Source organism: Alosa alosa, chromosome 5 (genome assembly GCF_017589495.1).
Source record: "Alosa alosa isolate M-15738 ecotype Scorff River chromosome 5, AALO_Geno_1.1, whole genome shotgun sequence".
NCBI lineage: Eukaryota > Metazoa > Chordata > Actinopteri > Clupeiformes > Clupeidae > Alosa > Alosa alosa.
Window position 1 is genome coordinate 4346593 of NC_063193.1, and position 12429 is coordinate 4359021.

Genomic DNA, 12429 nt, shown 5'->3' on the forward strand with positions numbered 1-12429 from the left:
CAAGCTGTTCAATGGCGTAGCAAAACACGCACGTCACACACGCAGGCACGCTCCCGGACAACCTTTGATCATCTCTCGCCTGCGCGCGACCACACGTGAGATACAGACACAAATGGGCTAAACATTAACAACACAAACATTCATACGTTTTACCTACCACCTCGCCTGGAAATCCGTCGCGAGTTTGAGAGAGGAAGATGCCAAGGACACGGTGTTTCCTGCACCTCCAAGGGCAATTGCACAGAAGTTGTTTGTTTTGGGGACCCTTTCAAAGGTATATCTTGTTCTAACATAAATCGTAGTGTCATTGTCAACACTCCTTGGCGCTCTGCAAGGAGACATGCGCGGTTGCAGCACTTGCTGTTTTAGATTAGCCTCTGTCCAGCTGTTTGCTTTAGTTTCTTTTTATATGCCACTATTCCCAGTTGGACCTGATATTTATTCTTTATTGAACATGTTATCGTTGCATAACGTACGGTGGAATTTAAATAAGTGCAGTTTCCTGTTTAAGAATCCTCAAGCTTGACCTTCGAACTCTGCCCTCAACATAAGACAGCTCACCCATTTTCTGTCCACCTCCGCCATAAAAGATGTTTTCTGTCCATTCATTCTCCATATTAAATATACCATTCACTCTCCATATTAATTTTTATTTATATGTAATTATGTATTATGTAAGTGAATTTGTTATTAAACATGACCTGGCGCACTAACCATGACTTCATGTTCCTCTTCAGAGGTTATGCAGAGAGCAGTGATGTGGGCTGGTTTCGGTCATTTTTTGTACACAAAGTAGATTCCAGGAAAGATGCCCACTCCAATCTCTTGTCCAAGAAAGAGACCAGCAGCCTCTACAAAATTCAGTGTAAGAATCTTTTTGTGTGTGTGTGTGTGTGTGTGTGTGCATTTTCAAATTAAAGGACATATTGTGCAATGTGTAGGCTACTACTGCCCCTAAATATTTTCATTCAAATGTATACACAGTTCTGCATGTGATTAAAAGAACATTTTATTCTGCTTATAGTTCACAACGTAAAGCCAGATTGCCTAGATGCCTACAACAGTCTATCGTAAGTCTTTATCTTTTTTCCCCCTTCCACATCTGTCATTAGATCTTAGGGCAGTTGTATAGGAACACACACATACATCACACAGTCCCATTTAAAAACAAGTTTTCTTCCTAATGCCACCAGTGGTTTAATGCAATTTGGCAGCAGAGTTGTTCCGTGCTTGACTGCCTTTGGTCGTCAGCTCTCTTATCAAATGGCATGCATCAAATGCCCTGACTTGAGACATTCAGTGACCTTTGACATTTGAACGCAGGGCTGAGGTTCAGAACCAACTCCATCATGACGAGAGCTACCCCTGTGAGGTGATTGGAAGCTGGAACACTTGGTATGGCGAGCAAGACCAGGCTGGTAAGTGTCACCCTAAAAAAAATAGACTAACATAGTTCATGTCAGTGCATCTTATTGTAAGATGAAATGTAGATGTTAAATGTTTTAAAAAAATAAGATGACAACAATTCGATAACACACCGGCCAGGTCAGCCTGTGTGCTGCTGCTGCAGACATTTCCTGCTTTGAAAGCAAGTTTGTTCAGTGATGTGTAGGGTCACAGTCAGGATACAAGATGGTACAATGCTGCCACCTGCTGTCTGTTTGTTTGCAGTGCACCTTTGGAGATATTCAGGAGGGTACCCAGCTCTTACTGAGTGCTTGGACAAGTTGCACCACAATAAGGTAGACAGTTAATTAATTCTTCCGTGGAGAGGATATATACTGATAATGATCATATTTTTATATGGTGTTAGAGTCAAGTACTGTCCACCACAATTTTTATATAATAAGTGCCAACGCTACCACCACACACCTCACACACTGCGTAGGGCATCAAGGGACAGAGGGGGCACCAACATTTAGCCAATAAATAGGAGTAGCTTTAACATAGGCTGCACTCACTGTAATTTGGAAAATGGACAAGAATATAAAGAGTTGTCTTTGCCTTTGTGTAATGGAATTTGTGAGTCTTGAAGTCTTCCCTTAAACTAAGCATTTACTTGAAACACATTCCACTCAGATAACTAGGTGACTACCAGGCTCATAATTCATTTTTAATTGCAAAAGGAAAATAATCTGCTAGAAGCATCATGTCATTACATGCTTCCATTTCCAAGGTTGTTTATACCAACTTAATATTGCTATACATTTGGCACAAACAAATGCTAGAGTTTGTGGATTAGCCATAGGCTATATTTGTATGGAGCTGGCAAAAGGTCATTTAAATATTTTTTTTTTGGGGGGGATGCTGGTTCTGCTTAGGGCATTCATTCAACTATTGTGTCACCAGTTTGTCATATTTTACAACATACAGTATATAATAATTAGGTGTACATGGAGTGAAAAGCATTTGCCTCCATCCCATTCTGCATGTGTTTGCATAGGAATATATGGAGTTTCGTAAGGAGAGAAGCAAAATGTTAGTCTCACGTAAAAACCAACTCCTTCTGGAATTCAGTTTTTGGAACTACCCGACACCCCGAACTGGTCCGAACATATATGAACTTCGTTCCTATAACCTCAAGGTAATTAATTAGCTCCGGCTTGCTTTTATATCTGCATAAATGTTGTTTCATAATTATTAATTGTGTGTCTTCTTGTTCAAATGTATTAAATGTGTTTGAAGAATGTAAATGAAAGCTTTACTATACTTCAATTTGTAACTTGCATTCATCTCTGCAGTAATATAACGTTTGCAATGTAATACCCTCTCTCTGCCAACAAACAGCCCGGCACAATGATTGAGTGGGGAAATCACTGGTAAGCTCATACACTTATGACACACCATCATCATTTATTTTTTAAGTGCTATAAATGTGACAAGAATATCCCTGGTAACAGCATATTGTGGCACTGATCTAGAGTGTGTTTCCATGATGCATCACTGGGAAACTACCATAGTTAAATCATAGACTATCATTTGGAACACTCCCCATGGCAATCATGGTGATTGTTTAGTGATGCTTTTGGCAAACGCCGTGCTGATGAGGAATTGGGTCCAGTCAGATTGGGATCTTCTCTCTACATGTTCTTAACCTCCCAGAGGTGTTGGACTAGATTCAGTCATTATCGTGGATCTGACATGCTTTGAGATTTCTTTAGAAATGTAAACAACTTTAAACAGTGGTTCCAAAGTCAGGTTAATTTGTTTAGGTACAATGTAGGAAGTACCGGTATATGTCATATTTCAAATCAAATAATCATACTGTGAAAAGTAGGTAAATACTTGAATATTTAGCCTGCTTCTGTGATATGTGCAGCAACATGGACCATCGTGACAAACTCTTTTGGTCATTTGAGGTGATTCTCATAATGCCTCAGGGATGGTCTTAACACTCTGGATAAATTACAGGGCTCGGGCCATCACGAGTCGCCAGGAGAACAATGAGGCTGTTGGTGGCTTCTTTACTCAAATTGGAGACTTGTACATGGTCCATCATCTGTGGGGTGAGTTGCTAGTGATATTATCAGATTGTCCATGACTTAGTTGGCGTCAACTATCTATTTTTCCAATTTCCTATGTGTGACAAGTATGAAGAATATTTGTTCTGTCGGCCAACAATATCCGATGTCTTTAGCACCAATGACATTATGTACAAGCCATCTGAGGGGGAAATGATTTTCTACCTGCAGCTTATAAGGACCTACAGACCAGAGAGGAAACCAGGAATACTGCCTGGCTGAAGGAGGGCTGGGAGTCAACAGTTTATTACACAGGTGAGTGTGTCTGTACAGTGCATAAGGTTTAGAACAAAACTTTTACATAGTGGCCTAAATTAATCAGTGTCAACTTTTATTTTTTTTACGCTGCATTGGGTGCGTAAGGCTTCCAATGAAGGAACATGAAGTAAAATTCTCCTGAAAGATAGTCTGTGATTATTATCCAATACAATTTTTGATTGAAAATTCAGCTAATTGTTTGTCTCATAAAAGCCTCTGGTGAACCAAAACAAAGACCTGTAAAATATTTTTGTTCCAAGATCCATTCCAACGTTTTCATTTTTCATTCATTTCTTTGCTCTTAGATTTTTACAATCTAAAAATGTACTTTCTTGGGGGCCAGGTTTGGAAAACCTTAAAAGTACTCAGGGCCAGATGTACGTACATTTGCGAACATAGCGTTATCAGCGTCATGGACACACCGCAGATTGCGAACGCTGTCAGACCCAAGTTTCCGTCGTATTAATCGTTCAATCCTTAGTGTAAACTGCGCCTTTCTCTGCCTTTCTCCGCCCATAAACGCAATTTACGAACGTCCACAACTGAATGGCAGCGCCTACATACAAGCGCCGTTGAATGAAGTTAACTGATGAAACATTAAAAAGAATCAAATGTTTAGCGATCATGAAATAATACCATACATGATAAGATGTAAACAAGCAGGGAGATAATAAAGATCAGTAGTTCTACTCAAACTTTGTGCATGTAGGCTATGGAAGATTGGTCAAATCTAGCAAGTAGGAAAGTTTAAGTGAATGACGTGAAAGTGAAAGTAAGACATTCAAAAGGCCAACGAAAGTTAAGGTTGCTTTTGGTAAATACTTTCACCACAAAAACTGGTGCTCTAAATAGCGATTCTGTTGTCTTTGAAAGGTTCTCTTATTGATGCATTGAACTGCAATTTGGATTAACACCTGCTTTTACAAGGCGGAAGTTTTTAGCAGAATAGGCGATGCGCTTTCAGGAGCAGTCTTTGTACATACCGCGGAATACATAATTAGGCGCTCTTTACTCTACCCCTCCCATCTTTTTACGCTAAACTCCCACTTTCCACTGGATCCTCCCATGAATGCATATACATAACATGAAAAATGCAATCTGCCACTTTCAGCTCCCGCGACAGGCAGTTTGCACTTTTACATCATTGCGGCCTGTTTGTACATACCTCGCAATGATTTTACACGTGGGCGCAAAAGCGTTAGTACATCTGGCCCTCAGTATGGCTGGAGCATTGAAAGTTTGTACTGCGTGCTATATGGGAATAGTTCAATATTTAAAGTTTCAATGCTGTGCCATTTTACCTTCATACATAAATATACTTAATTAATTACATTGATATACCTCTGCTTCTTCATTCTTGCTCCCAAGGAACTCTGTCAGTCTTGTTCCTGAGGAACTCTTATCAAATCATCTATGGTACAACAATGATACTTTGTAGGGTAGACTGAGTACAGTTGAGACATGTGTACAGTTGAGACACCTTAAATATCTTGCTTGCACAGCAAGCCCAAGTTGTGATTTTTGCTATGCACATGCATATTAGTGCCCTCTTTGATCATGGACAATTTGAACGACACAAGTATCTCCCATCCAAGGATATCGGCAAGTGTTTTTTTTCCAAAGTAAGAATTTCACTTCACCATGCACCTTCGACAATGAATAGCTCATTACACTTATGTTACTGTTAAACATAACTGGTATCATTACAAACATTATTCTGTGTCCTAAAAACTGGCATATTTTATGGCATTGTGCCATGTAAGGTCGTTGCAAAATCTAGAGAAATGTTTGAGGTGGTCAGCGGAGGACAATTGAGACACACATTGGATTGTGTTAGGCTACTTGAACATTCCATTTGTAGGCTACTGTTCGCTATCTGTTCCTGTGTCACATTTTGTTAATGATGTATTCCTTTTAACCAACGCTAATTTAAATGAAATGAATGAATTTGAACTACAAACACTTTGCTATGCCATGTTTTTATTTATTCAACTTTCCAAATAACGGTTAGTTAACTATACATCATTAAAGATGGGTGTCTCAACTGTACCAGGTAGGTGTCAAGACACAAAATGCACCTTATGTTTATGAGCTAATTGTGGAAAATATAAACTACTTATGGGTATTATTGATTTATAATATTTTAGTCTACAAGCTAAGGAAATGGCATGTGGAATATTGTGTGGAAAATCACTTCTTTCAAGTATCTATTTTTTGTTTGATTTTGTGTGGGCAAAAAGTGTCTCAACTGTACTCAGTCTACCCATTAAATGTCCATACATTGAGCTATTCCAGATTATTAAAGCCTACTAGCTATATAAGTATAAGTATATATACTCTTTTTGGTCTCTGCATCTATCCCATTCCGTGAATTAGTGAAACACACTCAGCACACAGTGAACACACACTAATTCTGGCACAGTGAGCTGCCTGCATCAACAGCAGCGCTCGGGGAGCAGTGAGGGGTTAGGTGCCTTGCTCAAGGGCACTTCAGCCGTACCTACTGGTCGGGGTTCGAACCGGAAGTCTGAAGCGCTAACCAGTAGGCCACGGATGCCCCTAGCTAACCCCCTTTTGGGTCATTCTATGAAACAGGTGCCTTTTCCACATTTTCAAATTTTTCTTTTCAATTTATCCATAGCATTAAAGTCATCCAAAAAATCATATTTTTTCACATTGAAATATAATGGATTGAAATATAATAAATGTGATGGGGTGGTATATTTCATGACAAAATGGCCCTTCTTATCCACTTGGTCAAATTATTGATATGCCTTCAATTACAAATGTAATTTGCTTAGCAATGAAAGTGTTAACTGTTTAATTTGCGTGATGAGGAGGTTGGATTAAGCTTGACAGGCCCCCTCATAGTAATAATAATAAAAAAAACAAATAAACAATGTAAAAGAATGTCAGAATTCTGCTTAGTTTCTTGGGTGCTCTACAGACAGACATTATTAAAAAAATGTCTTTGTGATTTCATTTCAAGTAACAGTACGCATGCTATTTACAGACAAAACAAGTTACGGTAATGTACGTCAAACCAAGGGATGCAAAAAAATAAAAAATCTGAAAATAGCAAAAGTTTGATAAGAATATAACATTTACGTGGTGATATTTAAGATGTAAATGTCATGTCGGTCAACCCAGACATGTGGAAATGGCCATGCATTTGTGAAAAATGGTTAAATAGTGTGATACTCTTTTAAGAATAGTATTTTCTTGCAACTTGCCTACATCATATTAACAAGAACCCTTGACTTAGTAGCTTTAGTCTTTAGAAACACACTTTGTCTTTAGTTTGTGCCTTATGCATCTCATCAAATATTGTGGACACAAATGGCACCTGCTTCAAAGAATGACCCTGTTACTCTTTTGAAAATTACTGAAATATGCAACCTTCCCTTGTTTCATCCCTAAAACCTCAAATGTCAAATATTGGACAAAATTAATTCAAATATGGTTAATACCAAATGCATATGACTTATGCCAAGCAGAGACTGATTGATTGATTTTGAACTGATTTTATAGCCCAGAATTAGACACATCCAAGAACATTTTGAATCTGGTCTGTCTGATTTGTCAGGCTCACTACGCACGTAAAAATCAATGTTTCAGATCCGATCCAGTCCAATCTGATTGGATGTATGGTATTTCAGAACTTTTTGTCGGCGGTCTTCCAATGTGAGCAGGCGAACAAAGGCCTACTGTGTGTGCCCACCAGCATCTGATTGAAACGTGTAGTGTGACTTACCATGAGTTATGTGACAGAAAAATATGCAAAGTGTCTTCCTGACTAAGGGGATCCCTCAATCAAGCACATTTTAAGAGATTTAACAATCTTCCCATTCTCTGCTCCAGTAGAGCATTTACTCACCTTTGCTGGATTGAACAGGTTTCCTCGACAATGTCTAAATGGCAGACTTTTCAAAAGTTTGGTTGTGCTTAAAGGCATTAAGCTAAAGGTACTCCTATGCAGGCCACACACACCCACACACACGCACACAAATACACCAATGCCGTAGCCAACATTGGGGGGGAGGTGTGTTTTGGACGTGACATACAATAAACCAATCAGACCGTCATATCCCATTCCCTTTAAAAGCCAGGTGTGCTTGAACAATGGCGAATTGCTATTATATCGGCGCAGTTACCTTGACGACAAGAACGCTTCACCCACGAAGAAACCGACATGCTCGTGCGTGAGGTGAAGGCCTGCGAGCACACTATTTACGGGGACGCAAGAACACCACCAAAACTCCCTGAGGTGAAGCAGGCGTAGGAGGAGGTTGCGGCGAGTGTGTCCTGGTCTTCTGGCATCACCAGAACAGCTGCACATAGATGCCTTAAACAGTACAATGATGTCAGGAGACAGGGAAAGTAAAAGCTCGCCATGAACCGAAAACAGCTTTTGGAGACGGGAGGGGGACTGGCCAATACTAAGGATCTGATGCCAGTGGAGGACCTCGCTGCCTCCACCCTCAGTGCAGAAAGCATTGAGGGATTTGGAGGGTTAGAAGTCGGCCTCCAACATCAAGGTCAGTCAATGCTTACTATACACACAGGCTTACTATACATACAGACATCTTGTGAAAATGGTTTTGCTTAATCATTTTATTGTATCTCTTCACATTAATGCCTGAAAAAAAGCCACATATTTAAATAAACCAAAATGTCCTGCAGCTCTGCTGGCTGAAGATCCTCCTCAGCCCGGAACCAGTGGAGCTGGGTGCAGTTGTGGAGGGAGAAGTGCAACCAACAACATCGAGGTCCAGGGGAGCAACACGCCGACCCAGATCACGTCATGGCAGCATCAGCCAGGGGGAGCACCCTTTTTTGGATCTCCAGCAGGCCGGCTTCGATATGCTAGGGAAGGAGCTGGTCGGGCGCCTCAGCACCTGCCTCAGCCGGATGGAGATGCTGCTGCGGCCTCTCTTGGGCATAGCCGACAATCTGGGGAGGCTTGCGGAGGCAGTTGAGCGCGTTGCTCCTGCTGCAACACCACCTCCTTCTCCCTCTACTCGATCTCCTCCATTCAACAGGAGCACGTGGCTCCCTGCACCTCCTGGACCCTACCGTACCCGGCTCCAATGAACTTCTCCCCGCCAATCATATTGTGATTCCAGGATCATATATGCATGGTACTATTTTTCTTAAAGTGTCCTAATAATCAATGAAATGTTCGGGATTAAAAATAAATGAAGCTATTCATTTCATTCATTCATTGCTTACCAGGCTATAGATCAGTCAGCTCTTCTGCCAACAGTGCAATTCAGCGTCACGTTTTCTAATATCCTGTAATGTTTCCTCATCTATGTCTACGAGACATCTATGACGCATGGCAATGTTACTGTATGCAACATGCAATATGCCACAAAGAATGCTGCCACTTTCTGAGGACTGTACTGTAATGTGCCACCTGACTTATGCAAACATCTAAAGCATGTTTTCGATTGAACGACAATTCACGCACTGTTGTTTGCATGATGTAAGGTGTAATCAGCCATGCCGATTTATATATACACCTGGGTGTAGGATAAGAATAAGCTTTGCGTCGCACTTTGTGTCACACTTTGAGCCACCTTGCGTCGGGTGTGCGATAGAGCCCCAAATGTGCATAGCGGGTGAAATCAGTTCCTGCCATTCTATTGTACACTGTAGGTACAAAATCATGGGGTGATTTGTTTATATGTTTTCTTTTAAACAATAATGTCTAATAATACTGTTTTTCTCATTCTTGTGTGCCATTATATCTCATACCATTGAGGGTTGAACAAATTACAACCACAATTATAATCATATGAACATAAATCTGTGGATTGGTATAGAAAATAAGTCCAGATATTGTGGTCATAGTAGCAAATATTCATGTAATGCTATCTATCTATCAGAGTAGCCTAAAGAGAGAGGGGGGCATGATGGTGCCAACTAGGCAGGGATAGACGATGGCATGGGATGAGTAAAGGAGCAAACACTGACTTAGTTAAAAATCACTTAGTCTATTGTTTTGGTTTGAATATTGTTTACTTGATCTCATAAAATAGAAAATGATATGACCTTGTATAGAATGTTTTCTAGTTACTAGGAATTTGTAGTAGCAAGTAGCTTGTAGTAACACTACCCCAGTTCAACTTAAAAAGAGCACTGATCAAATGCTAGTCATGCCACATGCAGAAGTTTTCTGATGATACTGCAATTGTGGGGTGTATCAGGGACGAGCAAGAGGAGGAGTACAGGAGCCTGGTTGAGGACTTTGTGCAGTGGTGCAAACTCAATCACCTTCAACTAAACACTTCAAAGACCAAGGAGATGGTGGTGGATTTCCGCAGGTCTAAGCCCGCTCTGCTACCAGTCTCCATTGATGGGGTCAATGTGGATGTGGTAAGCACCTACAAGTATATGGGTCTCCACCTGGACAATAAACTGGACTGGTCAGCCAACACTGATGCACTCTACAAGAAAGGACAGAGCAGGCTGTACTTCCTGAGGAGGCTGCGGTCCTTCAATGTGTGCAGCAAGCTCTTCAGGATGTTCTATCAGTCTGTTGTGGCCAGCGCCCTCTTCTATGCAGTGGTATGCTGGGGAGGAAGCACAAAGAAGAAGGATGCTGGGCGACTTGACAGGCTGGTAAGGAAGGCTTGCTCTGTAGTGGGAGCTGAACTGGAGTGCATCACTTCAATATCTGACAAAAGGACCCTAAACAAACTGATCAACATTCTGGACAATGAATGTCATCCACTCTACAGCACTATCAAAAACCAAAAGAGCTGGAGACTTCGCTCACTGCCATGCACAACTGAAAGGCTGAGGAAGTCATTTGTTCCTAGGGCCATTGAACTGTTCAATGCCTCACTAAATGTAAGAGGAGAGATAGACTAAACAGAGAAGTCTATCTGCCTCTCCACCCTCTCCATGTCCATGTTTTTTGAGTACCGACTGCCCACTACTGCTTACTACTGTTTTACTATTGTACACAGCCTAATGTTTTCACTACTGTTTTACTGCTACACTGTTTTTCATGCTATATTAGCACACATGATCAATGGCTGCGGTCAGACTTCTGATACAATACTGAATGAATGAATGGCTATAACCCTATTACCTCAACCTGTTCTTGCACTGAAATATTTTTTTATTTTACCTTGTCTACATTACACTTTACTCTCCTATTTGTCATTATTATTAATGCTGGTCTCTAGACCTTACTCTTGCACTGTTGCACTGTTGGACTAATGTTGGACTAATTTTTGCACCTTCACCATGACACTCACTCTCTTGAGCACCTTGCCAGGCACACATAACTAAGGACTATGGTTGGACTACTGTTTGCACCTTCACCATGACACTCACTCCCTTTAGCACCTCACCAGTCCTGGCCCTGTCACTACAAGCGTCTTATGCTTGATCACCCTCAAGCACATTGTACACACTTTCTTAATTTAACTTATATAGTGTATTTAGTATTTAGTTTTGTTAGTTATGTTATCTGTCTTATCTTCTACTGTCTTTATTGTACAGTGGAGTTTAGTTATATGTTTATACTTATACTTATGTTTACCATTTCTGCTGTAAGTGCATGTTGTGTGTTATGTCTGTATGCTACTGAGACCCTTGATTTTCCCCTTGAGGATCAATAAAGTATCTATCTATCTATCTCTATCTATCTATCTGCTACAGGAGAGGAAGGAGGGAGAGAGAAGGCAGTGCATAATTTCTCAGGAATAATGACCAGTCTGTACATCACTTTTTCCAATATATTTTATCATTTCATGGTATTCTACAACTACAACTACTGTACAATAAGCAATGGTGCAAGAGAGGATTATTGTGCAAGTCAAGTTAGTGTTTTCCTGGCAATTCTCTGTAATCAAATTGCTTCACTTAACTGAGATCATCTTACCTCTGCACTCAGTTTCTCTGTCAGATATTTAACCATTTAGCACATAATACCACATACCATTTTCCAGTTTGTAACAGTGATTATTTTGCACAACAGTGAGTGATACTACTGTAGCCTCTGTATCCTAACAAGTTATCTTGTCTTGATATTGGGGGTTATTTTGTACACTTTTTCAATATTGGGGACATGTCCCCCTCAAGGTATATAATGAGCATGGCCTTGACACACACACACACACACACTCACCCTCTCACACCCCCACACTCCCACACTCTCAATCCCAGTCACTTTCTCACCTGTCCTACTTCCATTTGTTGTCCTGTATTCGGTAGAACTTTTGAACTGGAATTTCTGATGTGTGATATTTTTTTTAGTATTTTATTTCAATTTCACAAAATACAAAAATACAGTGTATTTTGTAGTTTATTTTGATATATTTAAAATGAGGGTATTTGGTATTTTATGTGTGTGTAAAACTGACTCCTGTGACACTTTATGCCTGTCTTACAGTGCCTTTGATCCGAAGTATGGAGTCCAGGATCATGATTCCAATGAAGTTCTCTCCACTACAATAAAGCATTAAGGAGCCTAAAGACAGAATATTCTGCCTTGACAAGGATTATATCCATAGGATCCTACTGTCAAGCTGCTGGGTAGCGATCAGTTAGACTGGAGCATGATATATAGGACTGGGTGATAATTTATAGATTATGTGATTGGATTTGTCAATAAATTATCTTTTTGTTGAAA

At 40.3% G+C, this 12429-nt stretch overlaps 1 protein-coding gene across 2 annotated transcripts; it reads left to right on the top strand.

Annotated features, from left to right (window-relative positions):
* Positions 1–103: 103 nt before the first annotated feature.
* On the top strand, positions 104–12429 carry nipsnap1 (nipsnap homolog 1 (C. elegans)). Of its 2 annotated transcripts, XM_048244318.1 has the most exons (11): positions 104–274; positions 738–865; positions 1025–1070; positions 1324–1418; positions 1672–1742; positions 2444–2584; positions 2788–2819; positions 3412–3506; positions 3693–3776; positions 11457–11510; positions 12190–12429. In XM_048244318.1, the coding sequence occupies exons 1-11, from the start codon at positions 198–200 to the stop codon at positions 12252–12254; spliced, it is 888 nt and encodes a 295-aa protein (XP_048100275.1). In that variant the 5' UTR covers positions 104–197; the 3' UTR covers positions 12255–12429. The 2 variants fall into 2 exon arrangements, with proteins under 2 accessions (XP_048100275.1, XP_048100276.1); XM_048244319.1 differs by lacking the exon at positions 11457–11510 and having other exon boundaries at positions 108–274.

What these genes read in the sequence shown, in the direction of transcription:
- nipsnap1 (XM_048244318.1), top strand. Translation starts at nt 198, where the DNA reads ATGCCAAGGACACGGTGTTTCCTGCACCTCCAAGGGCAATTGCACAGA. An exon ending in TTTTGGGGACCCTTTCAAAG is followed by an intron (nt 275 to 737) that starts GTATATCTTGTT and finishes GTTCCTCTTCAG; the next exon opens with AGGTTATGCAGAGAGCAGTG. An exon ending in ATTGAGTGGGGAAATCACTG is followed by an intron (nt 2,820 to 3,411) that starts GTAAGCTCATAC and finishes GATAAATTACAG; the next exon opens with GGCTCGGGCCATCACGAGTC.